The sequence below is a fragment of the Suricata suricatta genome, chromosome 8 (assembly GCF_006229205.1).
Source record: "Suricata suricatta isolate VVHF042 chromosome 8, meerkat_22Aug2017_6uvM2_HiC, whole genome shotgun sequence".
NCBI classification, from domain to species: Eukaryota; Metazoa; Chordata; class Mammalia; order Carnivora; family Herpestidae; genus Suricata; species Suricata suricatta.
In genome coordinates, this window is record NC_043707.1 from 122,527,518 (window position 1) to 122,551,440 (window position 23,923).

General features: G+C 49.0%; 2 protein-coding genes across 5 annotated transcripts in view; both read right to left on the reverse strand.

Annotated features, from left to right (window-relative positions):
* Window positions 1-388: 388 nt before the first annotated feature.
* HMGN2 (high mobility group nucleosomal binding domain 2) lies at window positions 389-3,758 on the reverse strand. Of its 2 annotated transcripts, none has more exons than XR_003911795.1 (6): window positions 2,686-2,853; window positions 2,502-2,546; window positions 2,289-2,318; window positions 1,875-1,925; window positions 955-1,050; window positions 389-521 (listed from the first exon to the last, which is right to left on the reverse strand). XR_003911795.1 is itself a non-coding variant. In XM_029947602.1 (6 exons), exons 1-6 carry the CDS (start codon window positions 3,563-3,565, stop codon window positions 486-488), a joined length of 273 nt encoding a protein of 90 aa, XP_029803462.1. In that variant the 5' UTR covers window positions 3,566-3,758; the 3' UTR covers window positions 389-485. The 2 variants fall into 2 exon arrangements, 1 of the variants encoding a protein (XP_029803462.1); XM_029947602.1 differs by lacking the exon at window positions 2,686-2,853 and adding an exon at window positions 3,551-3,758.
* A 1,140-nt stretch (window positions 3,759-4,898) lies between these two features.
* The window catches only part of DHDDS (dehydrodolichyl diphosphate synthase subunit), a 31,330-nt gene continuing 12,305 nt past the window's right edge, over window positions 4,899-23,923 (reverse strand). For 2 of the 3 annotated variants that reach the window (XM_029948460.1, XM_029948458.1), the window contains exons 7-9: window positions 17,891-18,005; window positions 15,373-15,480; window positions 4,899-7,180 (exon numbers count right to left, since the gene is read on the reverse strand). In XM_029948460.1, coding sequence (XP_029804320.1) covers window positions 6,941-7,180; window positions 15,373-15,480; window positions 17,891-18,005 — 463 coding nt within the window. In that variant the 3' untranslated portion in view covers window positions 4,899-6,940. The remainder of the gene's footprint in view (window positions 7,181-15,372; window positions 15,481-17,890; window positions 18,006-23,923) is intronic. The other variant, XM_029948459.1, reaches the window with a different exon arrangement.

A 23,923-nucleotide genomic window follows, 5' to 3' on the forward strand; every position in this document is an offset into this window, starting at 1 on the left:
TTTGAGGGATGCCATCTCCCTGGTGACACTGTAAAGTCCAGATTGCCTGACATACTGGGAACCATTTCGTGGGGTCTGGTTCCAACAGGTCTCTGGGTTTAAGGGAGTCAAGTCTATGTTGAAGGCAGAGGGAGAAAAGGACATAAAAAAATGAACTTCAGATTTTCCACACCACAAGGCCTTTGTGCCAAGGTGGCTGCTGTGTGTCAACATCAAGGAAATCGCTCCTCTTTGGGAACCAAGAGGAAGTTTCTCAGGAACGAGAAGGGAGCGGTGTCCCCCCTTGTACAAATCTAGCTTCGGAGATACTCTAATAGTGACATATGCCCTTCCCCCAAAACAACAATGAAGTGTTCTGTGTGCTAACAACATAGCTTAAAAAAAAAAGTAAAACAAAATTCTGCATTTTTATAAAACTTGATAAAAAATAGTATTTCAAACTGTACAGTCACCAGAAGTACACAGTTATCAAAAATGCACACACTTCACTTGGCGTCTCCGGCACCTTCAGCTTTCTGTGCCTGAAAGAAAGATTAATACAACATTACCACCCGTGGATGCAAAACTATCTTTATTCACATTCTATCCCTAGCATCACTTTGCTCCCAGGCCCACATTCGGGGTTTAGATTCTCTGTAGGTAACTTCCCTTCCGGACCTTACTGAAAAATTGGGGAAGGGGACACACTACAAGACCGGAGTTTAGCCCCAGCTTGAAAACTCTAAGGTGTAGCAGGAGCTCAGGACAGACAGGGATCTCCCACTACAGTGCCCTTTATCGGGTCGCAGAGGTTTTAAGAATCCAGAATTCAAGCTAAGAGAAAACCCACAAGCAAACTCTGGACTGAAAAGCATACTTCGAGCGACAGACACAGGAGAAAAGCAATAAAAAAAGCTTTGGGGATCACTAACGGATTCAGAGCAGACTTAACAGAAAGTGAAGTGGCAGTTGTACCTGGTCTGTTTTGGCATCTCCGTTTTCTGCTGGGTTATTTCCATCCTTGCCAGCATCAGCTTTCCCCTTTTTCCCTTTGGGTACCTTCTCTCCCTTCTAAAAATGGGAGGGAGGAAAAAAAGAGTGTTTTCTTCTAATTTCACATTAGCAGGGTATGGTCTGCAAAGTTCTGCTAAGAAGTAGGATTGTTTACCAAAGATCCATCTCTCTCTCTCTCTCTCACATACACCCTAGAAACCTTTCCCCACTGATAAAAACTGGTAAAGATAAAAGTAAGGCCAAATAATCTATCATCTGCTGTGGTCTTAAATATACAAGTTATGGGAGTGTAAATAAGTAAAAATACTTGGGTTTCAAATGTACAATTTCCTATAAATGGAGGAATCTTCCCCTGAATCTTGTTGTTCACATATTTTTATTCTGATAGTTCTTGATTAGAAAACCTGTATATAAATTTCAGGAATAAAGCAAGCTAGCCAAACAGTTTACAAGATCCACTAATGGGGTCACCACTGTGAATTAAGACACTAAGAACAGGCCTCACTCAGTGAAAACGACGAATTCCAACGTTTTTTATTAAAACAAATATTTTAAGAGAAAGGGATCGAGAGGAGGGGAGAGGCAGCGAAGGGGAGGATGAGCGAGCGAGCAAGCGAGAGAGACCCAAGCAGCCGGAGGCTGGGCCCTAACTCATGACTGAGATCATGACCTGAGTCGAAATCAAGCGTCAGACGCTGAACCAACTGAGCCACCCGGACAGCCCCCCGACATTATTTTAATGGCCAGTCCAAACGAACTTTCTCATAGATCAATTTTGTGCCAATAGGGGACACTGATATACAGCAGTACTGTCTGCAACATGGGAAACCGCACAGCCTTATTCAACACCTAGAAGCATCCGGTCCCTCCACTCCACTCACCTTTGCAGGGGCCTTTTTAGGTTTAGGCTCTGGCTTTGGAGGAGCAGGTTTCTTTTATTTGAGGGAAAACAAGAAGACACTATCAGTATGGTGGACCAAAGAGACAACCCATACCCAAACCACAGTTCCCCAGGCACAGAAGTTTCTCTTATTTCATAAATAAAAGGGGCTGGCTTTCAGCTGGAGTTCCCGGTCTTCAGAAACCCGTGTGAACAACACATGCCAAGTGTCCCACTCTGGCTACAGCCACAGCATTTCAGAACCAGCAAATCTATCAAACGAGTGAGCACCCACACAACAGCGGATCATTCACAACCAGGCACTGACCCAAACCCATGGGAAAACAAAAGACGACTGTTCTTAGTGCTTTTTGGTTTCAGAGATAAACATGATAGTTTAATAGAAGACACTTACAGCAGATAACCTTGCAGATCTTCTCTGTGGCTATTAAGTTAATGAAGAAAAAAAAATTAGAAACAGGGCAGTCGAACCAATCAAGAACATTTTTAAAGATGAAAAGTGTTGAGATCCGTTTGTTCTAGATGACAGAAGTGGAGAGAGCTTAGAGGGATTCAGGACGAGGGGTATGGCTAAGCAAAGGAGCCCGAAAGCCTGGTTTAGACTTACCTCATCCTTCACCTTGGCTTTATCTCCTTTAGCATCCCCTTCAGCCTATAAAAAACAAACAAGACCGAAGAAAGTTGTAGCTTCTGATGCAATCCATTCTTAAGGGCTCCCTAAGGCTCAGTAATCCTAAGGGAAAAAAACTAAAGGGGAAATCTTGCACACAACTTCTCTAGGACACACGAACCTTCCGGTTTTAGCATCCCCAGCTCCCATGCCAGTGCCCGAAGTGCTCGGAAGGCGGGCTGCTCCTCTGTGTAAGCGTCACGCCCGAAATGGCCCAGGGAGCGCAGGGAAGGCGGCTCTCCGTGCCCCAGGCCGCCCAGAGTCTCCGCCGAGCCGCCCCGGGCCGCGCGCGCTAAACTGGAGCGCGGAAGAGCGTAGCCCGCGCCGCCGCGCCAGCGAGAAGCAACAGCTGCAGATGGTGCAAACAAACCCCTCCGGAGGCGGGGCCCGGGCGCCGTTACCATAGCAGCCGTCGAGGGCGGGAGGCTGGAGGCGCGCGCAGCCAGGGGAACTCGTGGGCGGCAGCGGCGCGCACCGGCGCGAGTCTCGTGCGCCGGGGCCGTGGGCGGAGGCGGAGCCACACTAGAAAGCCCCGCCCCCGAGGGACACGGCCCCGCCCCCTCACGGCGGCGGTTTTTTGGCGGCAGCGCGCTCCCCCGCCCGCCAAACCCGAGCACCGCCTTCCCGCCCTTTCGGGTTTGAATTGCCCGCCTGAGGGGAGGGGAGGGGGCATGGAGATGGGGGAGGGGGCGCGGGGCGGGCACGTCGAGCCCGAGGGGAGCGGGATAAACAGCCGCCAACATGGCTCCTCCCGCCGCGGCCGCCGCTCCTCCAATATGGCCTCTGGCGCCCGCGGGCAGCCGAGCCGCGCAGGGTTAGCCCGGGGCAGCCTGACACCGTCTCGAGCTCCTGTGCAGGGCTCCTGAGCCTCCCCTGGCCCGGCGCCGATACTCGCGCCCCAAAGCCGGGGAAGCGGCGGCGGCGACAGCAGCAGTGGTGGCGGCGGCAGTGGCGGCCCAGCGCCTGAGGGCCCTCGCGCCACGTACCTTTCTCTTGGGCATGGTGGCGACGGCGGCGGGACGTGGGCGCTGGACGCGGGGATGCAGCGGCACGCGGGCTTTGGCCGGTCAGGGGGTCGTTCTCGCCTCCTCTTCTTCACACTGCTCGGGCTCCGGGGGGTTTATAAAGTTTTTATAGCGCTGGGAGCCCCGGACCGGTTAGAACCGGATTTCACCTCCCGCCGCCGCTCATTGGCCCAGCTGGGGTCACGTGGGCGGGGTTTAAACTCACCTCCTCTGGAGGGAGCGAGGAGGGGGGTACGGGGGGGGGGAGGGCGCGCGAGACGGCGGCGCGCCTAGGGGGTGGGGGCGCAGTGGGGGAGGCGCGCGTCGATGGCAATAAACTAGGGGGATGCGAATCGGCGGGCTCTGCGTTTCGGCTCCCGCCAAGAGCTGGCTTTTGCAAACTACCAAGTTCCTTCCACCTTATGCAACCAAGCTACCCACTTCTCCAAGCCATGCGACACTTAGGGCGCATCTCGGCCGCTTTCCTTCCTGTTCCCGCCGTGGGCCCCAGAAGAAGGGTTTTCGAGGCCTGGCCGCACCACCCTTCTCCGCCGGAGGCGGGAGGAAGCGCGCGGCTTGGAGGCACAGGCTGCAATTCCCAGGGCCAAGGCTGACGCTGAAGTGAGGAAAGAGCGGGGAAGCCAGCTTGGCGCAGCCGGACGTGCATCCTTCCAAGCTGCCACTCTGAGGAATCCTTTCGTGCTCTTCACCTGGAAAGCGGTCCACTCGAGGTGGGGGTGGGGGGTTCGAGGGGGAGACTTCACACGCCGAGATCCCTTTCGGGTGCAGTGGGGCAGGTAGGAGCTGTCCTTTCAGCACCCGTTTCTCAGCCTCCTCCCCAAATGCCAACGAACCCCCCCCCCCCAAAGCCCGTTGGGTGGCTCCCTCAGGTTCCGGTGTTCTCGGACCTCAAGACCCCGCCAGAAAATGATGGAAAGCAGCCGCCTAAGCCTACCAGCACTCCCCTCCCCCTTCGCTCCGCCCGCTCCGGAGACATCAAGCTCAGCTGCCCCCACCCGACGCGGCCACCAAGCCTGGGCGCTGCAAACGCAGCTGGCGAAATCCCTCCTTCCACACTGGCAGGCTGGCTTCCTCTCACTTGCGCGAGGACAGGGAGGGTGGAGGAAAGAGTCCGGGGATTAGGAAACAAGTACAGGAACAGGTGTTGCGATGGCAAAGGGTTCTTCCACTGGCTCCCCAACCCCACACGCCCCCAAACCTGGGGATCCTGGAGGTAGCCAAGCGCACTTGGGGTACGGCAGGCCATGGCAGCCACAAAACAGGGTGTTCCCTCTGCTGTACTATTTGTAAACAAGTTATACATCTAAGAAAGAATTTTTAAAATTCTATTTGAGGCCCAGGAGAACACAAGAACACAATAAATATCCTCAAGTGGGGGGACTGGCTCACAGGTGACACATTTAAATAGGTCCCACCTAGTTTCTCGAGGCAAAGGTTGATCTGGTTTGTACAAATCCTACGGGTAGGAAACAATCACAAGGAGTTCATATCAACCGTTTACAGCCCCTGCTCCTTGACAGTGGTGGTCCCTCCACCCCTACCCATCCCGCTCTGTGCACCTTCCTCAGACTACAGGACCTAAGGCCGAAGAGAGACACCAGCTCCATTAATCATCCGTACCCCATTCATAATAGGGCAAGTCAGACACAGAACGGAGACAGGACTCAATCGCCATGCTCACTGGGCAGATTCCGTTTGTTGCCTCCAGCCCCTCATTCCCGCCTTAATTGTAGGGCTCTGCATTATAGCCGCATAATTCATGCCTCCCTAATTAAGGCTGTCAACAGCCCCATTGTAAAGCTGGAAAATGTACAGCACCTGCTCTCTGGGAACCCTGTGCCAGGGATTGGTTGTGGGGAATGCCAGGTGTGTGTGTGGGGGGGGGGGGGCTTGCCAAAGGGTGCATTGATTGGCTTCTCAATCGCAGTGTCTGGCATTTCTGTTTGATTCTCAGAGCAGGGATGGTGGCCAAGGGGTCTTATGCGCCAGGTATCCTGGCACAGGAAGGGGAAGAGGAGACTGGGATGCAGGGCAGTTGGGGGTTTAAAGACCACGCTCTGAGCACTGCCTGCAAGACCCCACCTCTCCCCTAGAGGGAGGTGCTGGGGAATCAGTTCGCCCAAAGTAAAATGGGAAGACTAAACAGAGTGGCATTTGGTGGGTATTAAAAGCTGGTGCTTGCTACTCCAGGCACCTGAAGCTGAGTTGCTCGGGCCGACAGCTCTTCGAAGGCACTAATCCTCTCAGCAGCTCTGCAACAAGGCCTGGCAGGGAGAGGACACAGCCCTTGACTTGGCCCTCTTCTCCCTGCTGGGCAGCCCTGGCCCTAGCAAGCTGAGACTCTGCCACACGGAGAGTAAATCATCTCAGGGGGGACTTAGGGGGACTTCTTCCCCGAACAGAAAGCCTCAAAGGCCAAGGCTGTGGGAAACAGAGTCTGAGATGATGAGGACAGGAGTCAGTCAGTTGGGAGAAGTGCTTGTTTCTTTGCTCCGGGTCCTGTGAGGTGTTCCAGGGGAAGGCGGCCTGTGGTGGATTAGATTCATGGGGGCCTAGAGGCCCTCCTTTTACCCTGTGGCCATGGAGGGGGCCAGTGGCACAGGGGCATGGAGCCTGGCCCCAAGCCCTGCAAGAGGAGGAGAGAAGCTTGTGTGGGCTGAGTCCACAATAGGTAATTGGATTGTAATCACCCGCCTGGCTTCTGCGCGCCATTGGGGGCGCTGAGCCTTTCAGTGAGCAATCAGCACTGTGTGGTAGGAGGGGGTAGAGATTCAATAGCAAATCCCAGGTGGAGAGCCCAGGGGGAGGAGCAGCAGATGGGCAAATTTTCTCTGTCTCTCCCTCCCCTCCCCTGCCCAAATAACGCTGGCTGTCTATTAGCTATTTACCAGCAGACCCAAGGTGGAGCCAAATCTTTTGTGAAAGTCGGGTGGAAGGCTAAGACGATGGAGAAAGGGCTGGGGTTCTGGGGAGACCTCCTCCCTGAAATTCTGTGTCGAAGGATGTGCTGGTGGGAAAGTGAAATGCACCTGGGAGCACAGGTAGAGGTGGCAGAGGCGGAAGGAGTGGGCAGCGAAGAACTGGGGCTCTCTGTTCTCCAAAGCTACAGGTGACCAGAGCTGGGCTTAGGGTACTTGCAGGAGACTGTCCCCTCAACCCTCCCCAGCGGCCACTGTCCCAGGCAGCTCAAAAGGTAGATCTATGGCCAGCAGACCTGGCCTCTGGGGCTCCCTTGCAAAGTAAAGGAAACAGTTCAATCCTTAGGAAGGAGGTGCCTTTCACCAAGAAAAGAAAGGGGAGTGGGGCCCTGGAGGCAGAGGGCAGGGCAAAGTGGCAGGAGGCCAGCCCTGCTCAGGCTGATGCTGTGCCCAGACGTGCCAGCCAGTCAGCCCGCTTAAGTTCCAAGGCCTGCAGGAAGCCTTGGACCCGCTCTTCCCGTCTGGCTGAGAGTTTGTGCAAGCGTGTCCATCGGAGCTGGGCGTCCCCACTGGCCTGGAGCCCCTCTTGCAGCAGCTGCTCTGTCACTGCGGCCTGGTCCCTCTCCAGCTGCTGCCTCTTCCTCTCTTCTGCATACAAGTCTCGGGCCTTCTGCTAGAGAAAAGCAGGGATTGGGAGATCATTTTTAGGTGTGAGTGAACTGGGATGGAGGAGGTAGGGGGTGGGGCACCAGATGGGCCAAGTTAAGTGGAACAATGGGGAGTTTGTACCAGATTTGGAGAAGCTTGGGAGGAGGTGTGCAGAGGTGGTGCCCGTGATGTGTAAGCATGGTGGTGGGGGTTCTGGGCCCATCTTGGTTTGTTTTGGGTGGGACCTCTGTATTTCCTGAAATTCTCAGGTTCACACCTGGAAGGGAACCAGGCAAATGTACGTCTGACTGCTGGTTCCCCACAAACTAGCTTTGTGGCTTTGGGCAAATCCTCTCCTAACCTCATTTCTTCATCTGTAAAGTGGGGGCTGTGTCTACCTTGAAGAGTTTTAAGGATTAGCGATAATATATGCAAAACCTTCTCTAGCATATTAGCAGGCTCTCAAACTGAAGCAGCAATTTCACAAGTTACTGTCTACTCTCTGCTGCTGGGAAGGTTCTATTCCTGCCTGAGGCACGTCCATTGGGTCATTTTCTTTGGCTTCCCAGGTCACTGTGAGGGTGCCATCGTCCCAGCCTCCTAAGCTATTTGTCAGAGTTTGGCTCCAGACTTGCCTCCTATACGGAGACCGGCCTGACTCTTCCAGCAAACAATCCTCCTCCTACCAACACTGAGAGAAACAGGTTCAGCTCTTAACTGCTTTCTGCCTAGTAAATTTCAGTGTCCGTAGTCCCATTTTTTTCTGTTAGAAACTCAGCACTTGAAGACTTGGCTGAGCACCCTGGATTCCCCGCACGAGCTCTCCCACCAGGGAGGCGATCGTGCTCCCTGGCCGCACCTCTCATACATTTATGGCTCTTCGGACAAACTCCTAAAAGGCAGAGGCTGTGTGGCTTTATCCTCTCTGGCACTTGGGCACCCTGTACCTGTGAAATACTCAATCGATCGACTGTATGATCTCAGGAGGGCAGAGAAGATGCTCCTGGAGAGGGGACAATCCCTTTGGAGCAGAACCAAGGCCTTGCTGTGCCCCCCCGATGGCTCTGCTCGTGCCACCCGAACCGGCCGCAGACCCTCTGCACCACAGCCCCTCCTGCCAGACCTATTCCATGTGTGACAAACTAGACACTGCCACCAACTTGGCATTTCAGACCCTGATGACCCTTGCCACGTTCTACCTTGTATTATGGTATCTGTGTACCTGTCTGTGTCCTGCTCAGCCTGTAAACCTGGATTGCTCTGTCTTCCCCCTTTAAAGAATATCTTACACGTGCATAAGCACTTGACCTTCACAATGGAGCTACTTTTTATCTACTGGAAACAGACCTGAAGTTCAGAGTAGGAAAGTGATTCGCTAGGGTCTCTCAGCAATAAAGGTTTACTGTATGAATAAAGATGACAAGTGGAAATTCTGGAAAATCCCTCCCTAGGGTCCTGCATGAACCCAGGCATTCAAGGGCACTCTTCTGCGAGGGTGATGAGCTTACACGTGGAGCTATGAAGACTAAAATGGGTTTGAGAAGTCGCTGTGAATGCCTTCCACCTTGCTGGATGGTCCTGCGTACAGGACCTTACTAGTGTGTGACGAGCAAGATATGGTCTCAGCAATCCAGGTGCTTATGGGCCAATTAGGCCACAGATCTATACACAAAGTTCCATAATACTAGGTAGAATGTGGTAAAGGTCATCGGAGAAGCAAGAAAAAGGGCAATGTAGCTCAAAGAGAGGCTCTGTGGCTGATGGGAGGTCAAGGAACCGTGATACCTCATGGACAGACAGAATCCAAGCTGGACTTGAACCAACAGGGAGGATTTAGGTAAGGTGGGGCGCATGGTTGGGGGGAGAATATCAGGCAGTGAGAAGTGGCAAACACACACGGAATGGATCGAAGAGCTTGACTGGGCCAGAGCAAGTCCTCTGCACATGGGCAACGTGAGGAAGAATGAGAAAATGAACGCCTGGCCCGCAGCTGGCACTGATGGTTAGGTGCCCTTCCGTGGTCACTGCTTGCAGCCAGAGCCAGCTAGGTAAGTTCTGGCAGAACAGAAAGGAAAGGGGTGCCCAGCCACAGAGGGAGGAAACAGAGTTGCTTAAAGTCACTCTGTGAGGCATAGGCTTCTTCTGAATGGCAAGCCCCAGACTGAGTGCCAGGCAGGAAGAGACTACAGTCAAAGGAGCTCCTAAAGACCATCTGTCCAGTCTCCCCATTGTACAGACAAGGACACTGAGGCCAAAGTAGGGAAGGACTTGCCCTAGGGCACACAGAGGGATAAAGTTCCTTCCACTGATTTCTCCACTACAGGAGCTTCTTGAGACGTCTATGGGAAATGTGTCTTGTGCCTCTGGGTAAGCTGCACTTTCTAGGGGTGCAGTGGGCAACCAGTGGCCTGCCTATGGATGCCTGTCTGTCCAGCCTCCACATGGTCTGATCTACTGCACAATTCAATCGCTTCTCAGCCTTTTGGCTAAGACAACTGCACCTGAACACTTCAGAGGTGTTCTAAGTCTTCTCAGGTACTCAGCCTCAGAAAACCCAGGCTCAAGAAGTCCTAAAAGTTAATTTCTCTCTCCCTGACCATACTGCCTGCTGTCCCTGTATAATGACCAGTCAAGGCATTAATAACTTCCTTAGAGACTTTGTGTATAGACCTTATGCAGTCTTGGTGCAAGAGCTCCATGGAGCCCACTTTGAGAAATGGGGTTCTAACCTATTCATCTATATCTCTCCTGGGCATTAAGCCTCGCTGCTCTTGTTCACTCCTCAGCAGAGTTAGGGGAACAAGATGTAATAGGTCCCCAGTACATAAATCCGCAAGTCCTCCGCTGCACTGCCTGGGCCTGGAGAGAGGCTGCAGGCATGTGGTTTCAAAGCATTCAGTAGCCAGTGACAAGTCCTCCCATAAGTTCCCATTTGCCGCAGTCAACATGCCCAGGCCAGTAGCACGGGGGATGCATTACTGGGGGCTGCCGGAGACCGCTACCCTGCCAGAAATACAGTGTACTCCAGCACCACCAGGGTCTGCCTAGGGAACTGTACTAGGGACAGGATGAGCAGGGTGCTCCGACTCTCCGGCTCTTCTGGAGACAGGAGAACTCCGGGGAAGAGCTCGGAGACACATATGGGGAACGGTGTTGACCGCCGTTCTCTGCAAAGGAACTCCTTTCCAGCTCCGCTCTCAGTACTTTTGGTGTATTAGCTTACTGAACCCTAATCCAAACTGGGAGGCAGGTATTATTATTAACATCACTCCTCTCGTTTTACAGATGAGGAAAATGATCCTCTGAAGGGTGACAGTCACAGAACTAGTAGGCAGCGCCATGATTCAAAGACAGGAATCTCTGAGACAACAGTTCAAACTTTTAACTTTTCCTAAGGAGAAGACAGCGACTACCTGAATAAATAAAATAGAATAGAAATAAAATAGTTGATTGATCCAGCCTTGTGTTTAATCTCTGACAAATGCATTGAAGGAAGTTCAGTGGAGGGGCGCCTGGGGGGCTCAGTCGGCTGAGCCTCCGACTTCGGCTCAAGTTATGGTCTCGCTGTTGATGGGTTCAAGCCCCGTGTCGGGCTCTGTGCTGACAGCTCAGAGCCTAGAGCCTGCTTCAGATTCTGTGTCTTCTTCTCTCTCTCTCTCTCTACCCCTCCCACCCCCACCTTCAAAAATGAATAAACATTTAAAAAAAAAGGAAATTTAGTGGGAACATGTATCTCCTGCAACACCATTCTTATGGACTAGGTGAACCAAACACATCAGGGACCCCTTACGGGCCTTCTGATCACGCAGCTTGTATCTGAAGATCAGTGGCTCTGCACCACCAGCGCCTCTCCCCTGCCGACGCTCTCCCTGTCTTACTGCCTCTGAGCCCAGGTTTCCTCCTCCTGCCAGCCCTCATTCTCTGTGGCCGACTGGTGATCACCTGGACACTGCCCAGGTCCCTTCAGATACGAAGGTCTGGGCCTCAAACAGCTTGTAGCTGAGTCCCTGCTTCCTTTAACAGGCACCAGGTACACTCATGCCAGTGAGCTGCTCTAGGTCTAGAAGCCACTTTCCTGCCCTGGCTTCCTGCAGGGAGAGACACACCATGCTGGGCTTAGAGATAGAGCGGCTCAGGTTTTAACAGCGGGACTTTGGGAGATGGGATGGGAGCACAGACACGGAGGCGGGAAAACTGAACAAAGGACCGTGAAGAGGAGTCCAGTGTGGTCGCACAATGCAGGGCGCATAAAAGGGAGATGCTGGGAAGATAGGCTCCCTGGTCTGAGGCCAGACTGGCGAGGATGTTGTTAGTTTGGAATCTACCCTTAGTGCCTCTGCTGTTCTGCTGAAGTGCTACGCCTTCTAGGAACAGAGCTCTGAGGACTCCTGGGTAGAGAGAGCCTGGCCAGGACCCCTAAGGGGCCTGCTAAACAGAGTCAAGACAGTCAATACCTCTGCTATAACTTTGGTTTCCTCACTTAATTAAAAAAAATTTTTTTTAATGTTTATTTTTGAGAGAGAGAGACAGTGTGAGTTGGGTAGGGCAGAGAGAGGGGGAGACTCAGAATCTGAAGCAGGCTCCAGGCTCTGAGCTGTCAGCACAGAGCCCGATGCGGGGCTCAAACCCACAAACTGTGAGATCATGACCTGAGCCACCCAGGCGCCCGATGGTTTCCTCACTTTAGAAACTGCACCAGTGACAACAGTACCTTACCTTCTTGCACTACACAGAGTCTACGTCACGGACACATGGTGTGGTAAGAACTCAATAAACGTTTGCAGTTATGATTCGCAGGTACATGACAGAACTCTTGATAGCTGTCCTCGGACATGTCCCCTACTCGCCCGAGAAACCAGAACCATCCCCCCAACTGCCCGGGCCAGAGCCTAAAACGTCCTGGTTCCTAGTAAGTAATATTTGTACTCATGTGTGTTATCCTCCAGGATACATAAGAGTTTCAAACTTATACCACCAACATTACCACTAATAAAACCCTCTTAAATAATGTTTAAATTTCCTTTTGGTTTGTAACACCCTTAGAATATATTCTATTAAAGGTGTATAGTCAGAGAACTGTATTTGGGTAACTTGAATGAATTATTTTCTCTACGGGTTATATTAGTGACTTTTATTTGTTTCCATTTTAACATCTTTTTCCCCATCTCGGTGTCCTCAGCCCTCCCCCTCCCTCTACACCCCCTTGCCCCCCACCAATGCCTCTCACCTGAACTACTATAGGAGCTTGGTCCCTGACTGCTGTTCCCCAGAAAATCCTGAGTGATTTTTGCAAAATGTAAATCAGATCCAGTCAGTCCTTTGATCAAAATTCTTCAGACGTGGTGCCACTGCCCACACGGATGTGTATAACAGAGGCCTGACTCCCTCCCGGCCCGTCCCACACCTTCTCTCTCACGTGCGCTGGCCTCTTTGTTCTTCCTAGACCCAAACTTGATACCCTCTGAATCCTTGCACTGAAGGAATACAGAATAGTTCCTTACCCCCAGATTTTCGCACATTTGGCTACTTCTCATCTTTTATATCATGGCATAAAAACTGCCTCCTCAGAAAGGCCTTCCTTGACTGCTCTATTCAGTATCTCTTGCTTTTTTCATTACTTTCTAGCACACTACTCTATTTCTTCACAGCTTTATTACAATCTGAAACAATCTTCCATATTTGTTTACTAGGTTATTATCTTTTTTAAATTTTTTTTTAGTGTTTTTATTTTTGAGAGACAGAGAGAGACAGTGGGAGCAGGGGAGGGTCAGAGAGAGAAGGAGATACAGAATCTGAAGCAGGCTCCAGGCTCTGAGCTAGCTGTCAGCACAGAGCCCAATGCGGGGCTTGAACCCACGAACCGTGAGATCATGACCTGTGCTAAAGCCGGACACTTAACCAACTGAGCCACCCAGGCGCCCCTACTAGGTTATTATCTACCTCAAGTGAGATCTGTGAAGGTCAGGAATCCCTAGGACCTGACTTATACTAGACACTGATTACGCAATGAATGAAATTAACTCCTCTGCCAGCCACGCGGGAAAGCATTTCAGAAACCAGAAAATACTATAAAAGGCTTCTGAACAGCCAATCAGAGAGAAGAATATCCATACACAAAAGCTCACGCACCAAGATTCTCTGGGCTTCAGAGATCGTTTAGACTTACTTTATAGACATATTTCTAACAAGTGTGACTGGTTGGTTTCCTTGCCTAGAGCTGATTTAAAACAGTAAATAGGACAACTGACGAATGGATCAAGAAGATGTGGTTTATATATACAGTGGAATACTACATGGCAATAGAAAGAATGAAATCTGGCCATTCGTGGCAACGTGGATGGACCTCGAGGGTGAAATAAGTAAAACAAGTCAGGCAGAGGAGGACAGATACCATATGTTTTCACTCATAACTGGAACAGGAGAAACTTAACAGAGGACCATGGGGGAGGGGAAGGGGAAAAATAGTCGGGGAGAGGGAGGGAGGCAAACCATGAGAGACTCTTGAATACTCAGAACAAGCTAAGGGCTGATGGGGGAGGGGGAGAAGGGAAGGGGGTGATGGGCATGGAGGGGGGCACTTGCCGGGATGAGCACTGGGTGTTACATGGAAACCAACTTGACAATAAACTCTAAAAAATAAAATAAAATACATACCAAAGGAAAATTAGCAAAAAACCCCACAGTAAACAGGAAGAGAAGGAAGGATGCTGTCAAAATTAGCCACTTGACAGTGGTAGAAAATGAGATGGACGATGTACCAAAACATACAACAAATCCCGAAGCCAAGTATTTTGGGACCATCTAGATTGGGCAAACAGTCAAGGGCATCGCTGTCCAAGGAAGTGCTTCAAGACAGCAGTTGCCATGATCATTATTAACATCACTAGGATGTGATTCATCATCATCATTGTTATCAAGAGCCTGGTATATAGTAGGTATCAATGATTATGTAAAAGGCACCTTTCAGAAAGTTTTCCATCGAAAAAGGATAGGAGGAAATGAAAAGGATAGACAAAAGTTTTGGTTCTTAGAGGAGCTTTGGTCGTGGGGGAAATTCTGATAGTCATTCCTCGCTGATGGTGGATAATTGAGCCTCTGCTGTTTTTCCTTTTACTTGAACAGAACTTCCTCTTTCAATTCCTCATAGTGTGAGAAAAATTACCAAGCATATATGACCAAAGCTTCATGATTTGACTGACTTACTCCAGGAATTCTGGACTTGGGCTTCACGGACAGATTCCAGGGGTTTTGTGAACTGGCAGTAGTCTACGAGGCTCAGTGATCAGCAGAATCCTGTGCAACATGCCACACGTTAGAGTGATCTGTGCAACTTTTCTAGGGAGATGGTCTCTGGTTTTCACCAGATTCTCCAAGGGAGTTAAGAAGCCCTGACTTAACGTCATTATTTCCTCCTGGCCATTATCTCTCTAGCCTCAAGAAACAGCACCAGCTAAGGGTTCAAAAAATCTGTGGCCTTGAGACAGTTATTCTGCCCCTCTGTTTCGATATTTGGAAAACAAAGACACCAAACCTATGGGACTGCAGGAAGGGTTAAATGAGCAAACCTACACGAAAACAACGCAGTGCCTCTGCAGGCCCTCAATGTTAGCTGCTGCCACCACCACACACACCACCGTTATCATCATTAAGAACTCTAAGCAGGTGACTTAGGTGACTCTGCCTCCTAATAAAACCTGTTTCAAGAGCTGGTGATCAAACTTGAAAAGAGAACTTCCAGTCTTGGCAGAACACAGTTTTGTACAATAGAAAGGCAGTGCTATTTTGTTCTTTATCCCTTCTGGAAGAGGCTCGAATCTTGTATACTTCCACTGACACAATCTTTGATTAGCTTCAAATCATCAGGGAATAAAGGCCTCACCAAGTGGCCTTTCCTGGGTTTCCGTGGCAAAGAGATTAAAGACGTGTAACTTGAATCTCAGTTCTGTCTCTTATTGGTTATGTGTCCTTAACAAAAATAATTTCAGTGTGTTCACTTGCACAAGTGGGGCCGATAACACCTATGTCATTGGGATCTTGGGGACATTTAATGAGATAGTGCCTATAAAATGTTCGCAGCGCCTGACCATAGTAAATAAGTCATAGCTACTATCGTCATTAATGAGCTTAGTAGTAAGTGGCTTGTATAAGTAGTGGGTGCTCAATCAATGCTAACCTTTTCCTCTCTCACATCCAGTCAGACCAGCCCTGAGCTCTTACCTGGAGCATGCTATGGTTCATCTGGTACTGCAGGATGGCCTCGAAGAGGTTCCAAAATGTGTATTCCGGCCACAGAACGGGTTGGAACACCAAGCAGGAGTGGGAGGTCTGGGAAAGCGGGGGAAGGAAGACAGCATAGTTTAGTAGCATGTTGCTGGAACATACTTCGGGTCAGGCTTCCACAGGAGCAGGCTGAGCATGACCCAGGAGCCCAGAGACGAGCTGACACGGGCACCTTGAGCTGCCGCTACTGCCACCACCGCCAGCCCCGATTTACCTCACTCGTGGGGAGGGGTCATCTGAGGCACCTGTCTGCAGCGAGGCAGCACTAAAGCAAGACTAGATCAACATTCCCACCAGGATTTTTCTGAGAGCCAATTTTAGGACGATGAAATAACATCTGGATTATGTTATTGGCTCTTGGCCCTAAGAGGTCATCCGGGAGACATGTTGTCTGATAAAAGTCAGCAAGGAACAAATGGGAGCTGCCGTTTTTATTTTTAAGTAGCAGAGCAGGGCATGCCGGTTAAGATCATGGGCTCTGGGGCCAGACTGCCTGGTTTTGGATGTGAGCTCCACCATTCACCATCCGTTTGACCTGAGGCAAGTTACTTAACCTCTCTGGACCTTAGTCTCCTCGACTGTAAAACTGGGTAATGAGAATTACCTGGTTTTTAGGGTACTAAGAAACTTAAGATAATGTACGTAAAGCAGTCAGACGACAGAGCTGGGTGACCTTCATTGATAGAAGGATCCCTTTTGGAACATTCTTGACAGCCACTGCTTGATCCCCTCAGTGGTGAGGAATTCGGTGCCTCGAGGGAGACAACTTGAGTTGTCAGACAGCTTGCTGTGCTAAACCAATGTCATTTTTCTTGGAACTTCTACCAAGGTCTCAGGTCTGTTCTCTGGAACAAGTTTGTTTCTTCTTCAAAGCGACATTCTTTCAAATATTTGAAGGCCAGATTAAAGCTGCCTGTTATTTGTCCTCAAGGTTGTAAGGACTTGTTCAGTTTGCCTTTGCCAACTATAAATCTGAAGATAGCAGGGATTACTTCCGACGTGGCCATTGCCATATCCCCAGCACAAAGGAGGAATTCAGTATTTTTTTCCTGAGGGAACAAATTATCACCAGGCCTCCCTTTTTCAGACCACTATCTGTCACTCATTCCTTATATGACATGAGTTCCAGATTCCTTGCCATCCAGGCTCACAGCTTCTGTTAAGTCCTCCACTTTACCACTGCAGCCTTTTAAAACTCAGTGCCTAGAGGAGGTGCCTGGGTGGCTCAGTTGTTTACGTGTCCGACTTCGGCTCAGGTCATGATCTCACGGTCCGTGGGTTTGAGCTCCGTGTCGGGCTCTGTGCTGACAGCTCAGAGCCCGGAGCCTGCTTCAGATTCTGTGTCTCCCTCTTTCTCTGCCCCTCCCCTGCTCACTCTCTGTCTCTCTCTCTCTCTCAAAATAAAATAAGGATATTAAAAAAAATTTTTAACTCAGTGCCCAGAAGTAAACTCTCCAGACATGATCTGACCAGCAGAGTAGGACCAGAGAAACATAAGCTGCACATTATTTCTTTCAATATAGCCAAAGACTGACAGTATCTTCAGTAGCTAAAGACTATATAGTCCATTGAAATTTCTGGAACTTGCTTCTAAGCTGAGTTCCCTCCAACCTCTCCTTGAACAAGGACTTCTTGCAATCATGTGCCACTTCAGGGCCAAGTTAGCAGATGCGGGGGATTTTCAAGCAAACTGATTTGGCTATGAGCTTTAGGGGGACCACTTACACTGGGGGAATGGAGTGAGAAGCAACAGCAGGCCCCCAAGAAAGAGTCTGCACAGAGTTTATACCCCTTGTGGACTGTGCTGCACAGACGCGGCCGTTGTCTGAAGGACAGAGACAAGTAACTTGCAAAGTTCCAGCTCGGAGGCGCTGGAGGTCCTGCTAGATTGCCAGGCAGCCGCTTATGCTCAGGGACGGGGCAGATGTCCAGGGCTTTGACCGGTGGCACACGTTAAGTCTAAACCACAGCTGGGTAGCCTTGACTTTCCTCTAGGCACTTAAAAAAATTTTTTTAAATGTTTTATTTATTTTTTGAGAGAAAGAGAGATGGCTTGAGCAAGGGAGGGTCAGAGAGAGAGAGGGAGACACAGAATCTGAAGACAGGCTCCAGGCTCTGAGCAGTCTGTCAGCACAGAGCCTGATGCGGGGCTCGAACCCATGAACCGCGAGATCATGACCTGAGCCGAAGCTGGACGCTCAACCGACTGAGCCACCCAGGCGCCCCTCCTCTAGGCACTTTAGAGGGCTCCTGGGAGCCTGGGACAGATGAGGAAGGGACAGCAAATGTTCCCAGGCACAGTCTGGATACATTTCTCCAGGACCTCCTAAGCCCCCATCCCCAGTTCTCTGGTACGAGCACAGCCGGGGGTGGGGACGAGCCCACTAAATCCACCCTGTGGGCCAGCCACGGCTTTCAGGCTGCCACAAACACGACGTGGTTGCCAGTTGCTCACCTGCCAGAGTAAGAAGTCGCTGAGCCTCACCTCCCCGGAAGTCCGGATCAAGATGTCAGGGTGAGGCGAGTGGTTGGTATAGAGGCACTTATCGAGCAGAGACTCAGAAACGTCACTAAGGTGAGTGGGGAAGAGACACAGGATAAGCACACATCTCGTTCTGGATTATTCTCCCGGCGAACTCATACTTAAGGCTTCCCAGTTTATAGAGCACCGTTAGCCGATATAGGCAGAAGGACCTTAACATTCAAAGGAATGTATGTTTGAATCCTCACAACTACGCAAAGTATTCCTTTCTATCTTCATTTTACAGATAATGAAACTGAGGCCCAGAAAAGATAAATAACTTGCCCAAAGTCATTTCACTGCAGGCCTACAACCAGATGCACCCACGAGACTATGTCCTTCACTTAAAAAGATCTTGTTTTTTAAAATGCACATATCTGACCCTGCAATTTGATGCAATACTAATACAACTATTTTTAATAAAGATAAACCTAAATGCACCAACTGGGAAAGATGTCTCAGATCTAACATTGAAAAAAGCAAGACTTGGGGCGCCTGGGTGGCTCAGTTGGTTAAGCATCCGACTTCAGCTCAGGTCATGATCTCACGGTTTGTGAGTTCAAGTCCCACATCAGGCTCTGTGCTGACAGCTGAGAGCCTGGAGCCTGCTTCGGATTCTGTGTCTCCCTCTCTCTCTCTCTGCCTCTCCCCTGCTTTTTTCTCTGTCTCTCTCTTTCTCAAAAACAAAATAAAACATTAAAAATTAAAAAAAGAAAAAAGCAAGACTCAGAGAATATACAGCGCAGAGAACATATATATGAATATGTATCTCTATAAAGAAAAAGTTTAGAAATCATACACCATAGTATTAATAGTGATCACTTTTGGAAGGTAGGATAAGAAGGAAAGACTATCTTTTCTTTATGTACTTTCGTCGTTGTCTGAATTTATTATCATGAGCATTTTTCAAAACTTTTAAGTCATATGGACCCTGAAACATTGCAAAAAAAATCCACATTACTCAGGATTAAAAAAAAAACAGCAAAATGCACGTCCCTCCTGTTTAAGAGCTACTTTCTCAGGGAGATAGACATTTAGAAAAGAGATGGAGGGGCGCCTGGGTGGCTCAGCTGGTTAGACGTCCAACTTCGGCTCAGGTCATGATTCTCACAGTCTTTGGGGTTCGAGCCCTGCATCAGGCTATGTGCCAACAGCTCAGAGCCTGGAGCCTGCTTCCGATCCTGTGTCTCCCTCTCTCTCTGCCCCTCCCAGGCTCACTCTGTTTCTTTTCTCTCTCAAAAATAAATAAACATTAAAAAAATTTTTTTAAACAGAAAGGAGATGGAGGGAGGCAGAATGGGGACTGCCACCAGTTATCTGAAGTAAAACACTCTGGTCCACGGCAAGAGGGTATTTGCAAGGCTGGGGTCTGCTGGGTCCAAAAACACTGTTTACCGGCCCTTCCCAAGCACCCAGAGGCAGAATGTGGAATCTCCAAGTGGTAAGACTTGTTTCTTGGGAAGGGTCTAGCAAATAAGATTTCTTAGTGGGAAGAGTCTTCCAGGAGCAGGAGAAGAAAAAAGCGGACAGATCTGGGCTGAGAACGGAAAACCACATTCAGCAGCTGCGTGCCTTTGGGTAGGTTGTTTCCTCCCTCAGAGAGAGAGGTGCAAATCACAGAGAGAGCTTTATTTTTTTCCTAACATCATACGGAAAACAGTATTCACTTATGACTTGCAAAATGAAATCTAGTTCCGATTTCCCTGATAATCTGGTAGTCTTGTCTTAGCAGCATGGTTTGAATCCTCTAATTAAGAAATCTGAGATGCTATCCAATCAATAGCTCCCTTACCTTTGAAATGGGCAAATTTGGCCTCCTGACTTATAGGGTATTTTGAGGGTCAAATGAAATGAAGTAACAGAGTTTTTAAAAGTGATCTTTACACCCAATGTGGGGCTCAAACCTACAATCCCGAGGTCAACAGCCACGTGCTCTACTGATGTGAGCTAGCTAGGTGCCCCGAGCAGTAATTTCTATTAAATAAAGTAAAATACCAACTTTCACCTATAAAGTTAGAGTAGTTTACATTTTTTAAAAAGCTTGACAAGAATAAGGTGAAATGGACACATCCAGACCCAAATCCGGAGGAAGCTATCTAAATTGCTGACAAGAGTTAAGTTTATAGATTTCATTGTAGCCTTATTTGTAATAATGAGAAATTAGAAGCATCCTACATAACCAACAACTAGGATGGTTAAGTAAATTCAAGCAAGATATATTCTGCAGCCATTAAAAATGATATGAAGACTTATTAAAAACGTGAGGTATGTGGGGCGCCTGGGTGGCTTAGTCAGTCAAGTGTCTGACTTTGGCTCAGGTCATGATCTCATGGTTTGTAGGTTCAAGCCCTGCATCCAGCTCTGTGCTGACAGCTCAGAGCCTGGAACCTACTACAGATTCTGTGTCTCCCTCGCTTCTGCCCCTCCCCTGCTCTCTCTCAAAGATAAACATTAAAAAAACAAACAGGTATGAAAAAGTGCTCATATTACAACATTAAGTGAACAAAAGCATGATTCGGGTTGCAAAGTATTCCCAGTATGGTTTCTGTGGTTATAAATATTTATGTCATTATTGGATTTGTGTTTTAAAAAGATGACCCTGGCTTAACCTGCAACCACAGCTGATCACCACTTCCGTCAGCACCGGCTTGTGTACTGTGCATCCTCCCTGTGGTACGCGGCACGTGGATTGCTCGTGGGTGTACATGAGCCACACTGTGAGCTGCTGGACCGCAAGCCCCCTGACACGCTCATCTCTGTGTTTTTGCTCTTCTAGCGTAGGACCTCCTTGGGACAGAGACTCGATACATGTTTGAATAAATGAATGAATGAATCATGGAGAATAGATCTCAGAAATAAATACATATTGGTTTTAGGAATGTGAGGAGCTTATAGGCTAAAAAAGTTTTTGAGGGGTGCCTGGTTGGCTCTGGCAGTTAAGCCTCTGACTTTGGCACAGGTCACGATCTCACAGTTCGTGGGTTTGAGCCCCATGTCAGGCTCTGTGCTGACAGCTCAGAGCCTGGAGCCTGCTTTGGATTCTGCGTCTCCTCCCACCCCTCTGCCCCTCCTCAGCTTGTGTGCTTTCTCTCTCTCAATCATAAATAAATAAACTTAAATCAAAAAATTAAAAAAAATACTAAAAAAAAATATATATATTTTTTACAATGTACCTGCAAACACCCTAGAACCCTAACACAGGTAATAGATGTTGTCACAACTTGATGGGAAAAATTAATTCTGTTGATTAAACTCACGCACAAATATTTAAGCAACAGGAAGAGCTAGAAAGATATATTTAAAATCAAAGTGTTGCCAGGAGGGTTGCTGAGGGTGAGATCCTGGAAGATCTAAATTTTCACCTGTATGTATCTAGTAGTTTGCAAATCTTCTCTGATGAACACGTATGACCTTTATAAAAGCGTGTGTGTAATGGGGCTCTGACTGGCCCAGTCTGAGTAGGACATCAGGCTTTCTAAGGCTGTAGCCTCCTTTTCCTGGTGACTCTGCCCAGCCCCTGCCATGTCTGCTTGACTAATCCCATGTAGGTAAGTTACTAAGCCATGCCGGGCAAAGAAAACAAAAAGGGAAAACTTGCTGGGCAAAAAGGAGAAGACAAAGGTCAGTGGTTATGGCAATGCGGTCTGAGTATCAAGTACACTGAACGAGGAGGCAAGATCAGGCTCTAGTCCTAGGCATGAACACACACAAATCTACTTGCTAAATGGTGTTCTTTCTTTTCAGCATAAACATTTGTCTCTTTGTTTTATTTATTTTTTAAGTTTATTTATTTATTTTGAGAGAAAGAATGTGAATGTTCAAGCAAGTGGGGGCGGGGGGCGGGAGGGGAGAGAGAGAGAGAGAAAATCCCAACCAAGCAGGCTCTGTGCTGTCAGCACAAAGTCCGATGTGGGGCTTGAACACACGAACTGCGAGATTATGACCTGAGCCAAAACCAAGAGTTGGATGCGTAACCGATCGAGCCACCAGGCGCCCCAACACGTCTCGTTAAATGAAACATTCACTGTAAAGCACAATAATACTGTGAACAACGATGACATTGCCCCACAAGAGGTAGAAAATGACGTTAACACGCATCTCCTCACACATCCCTTAGTCTCACGTATCTCATCTTCCTGCCTGCGCTCCGCCAACTTAACAGCATTTTAAGGTTTTCCCCCAACAGTTCATTTTCAACCCACAACTTCACCAACCTCTCTACAGCATTCGGCGCGCTTGCTCCCACCGAGGCTCCCACCCTCCCAAGCGGCACCAACCAACGCCCCCTTCTCCAGGCTTCTGGAATACTGACTTCCTGGTTTGCCTCCTGCCTGTCCGGCTGCTCACCCTCTTCTCTCCTCAAGGCCCATTCTCCTCCACCCCGGCAGCGGAACTCAGACTTTCTCAAAACTGCATTCAGCCCTCTCTCCTTATTCTAGACTCTCCTCAAGGTACTCATGCCCTCTTTGCTTCGGTTACCAGCCACTCACAGGTGACCTCCACGCTGATATGTCCGGTCCCCATCCCTCCGAAGTGTCGGTCTGAGAGCTATGTTCTACGTCGACTGGATATCCCAAACCACACTGCTGACCTTCCTCCCCAAACTGGATCCTCTCTCCGGGGTCCGGGGCAGGAAGAGCACCGCTCTGCCCTGTTTCAGAAGTCAAATGCCCTGCAGTCACTCCGAACACATCCTTTCCCCAGACCCGGTCCGTTAAGGCCTCCCGATTTTATCTACTTCGTAACCTGTCATGCCGTCTATTCGACCTCTTCTTCCTCCTCGTCCTCCACCACCACCCACCCAAGCTCCACTCTGGGTAATCTATACCCAAATGATTGTAACAGCCTTTCTACAACTGACAAGCTCCTCACATTACCCCTTCTGTCCCCAGGTACTGCTTCTTCTTCCTTCTTTGGCCACTTATTTCCTTGGCAAAGCCTTTCCTAGCAGGTCTGTTCCTCTTACTATAAATTCTTGTTGTTCTATGCACCGATGCTTATACTGCATTGATGACCATTATAATTGTACCTGAATGTACAGAATAGATTATTGCCTGTTTCCTTTGCCAGAGCTCCTTGAGAACAGGAAATATGTATTTTTATTCTTAGCACTATACTCTGTCTGTACAACAATGTGCTTGGCCTTTAGGTGGCACTTTTAAAATGTTTGTTAATTGAATAAACGACGGAATGAATGAACTATGTGGCACTGAAAGATGACCCAGCTGCTGGAAAGAAAAAGGATTTAGAGAATAGCATTAAAATCTGCCTCCTTCTTGGGGTGCCTGAATGGCTGAGACAGTTAAGCATCCGATGCCTGATTTCTGCTCAAGTCATGATCTCGTGGGTTTGTGAGATCAAGCCCCAAGCTGGGCTCTTTGCTGACAGTGCAGATCCTGCTTGGGATTCTCTCCCTCTCTCCCTGCCCCTCACTCCCTCTCTCGCGCACATTCTCTCTCTGTCTCTCTCTCTCTCTCAAAATAAGTAAATAAACAGACATTTAAAAAGAACCCAAAAACAAACAAACAAAAAAAACATCCAAAAAACCCCCACAAAAAACCTGGTTCCTTTTCTTCTGATCGAATTCCATTCTCATGGGGCAACTTTTTGATTTTTAATTTAGTTTCCCAGGTAAATCAAATTATTTCCAAGAAGGGAATCTGAACAATTCCTGGCTCCCAAGGTCCCAGATGCTAGAGGTAAAGGACAAGAACTCTGGAAGCAGACAGCATCAGAAAGGGGTCAGCTCGGGCGCTGATCAGCAGGCTGACGTGGGGAAGGTCCCTCTAACGCCCGGCTCAGTGTTCTCATCTGTAAAATGGAGAAAGACATTCGAAGCTCTCACACATGAGATTAATGACTGAATGAAATACAGCACGTGACACGCTGCCTGGGTGCTTTTTGCTGTTATTTTACTCTTGCTCTTATTAAGTTTATTAATATTATTACCAAAGGTTATGCTAAGAA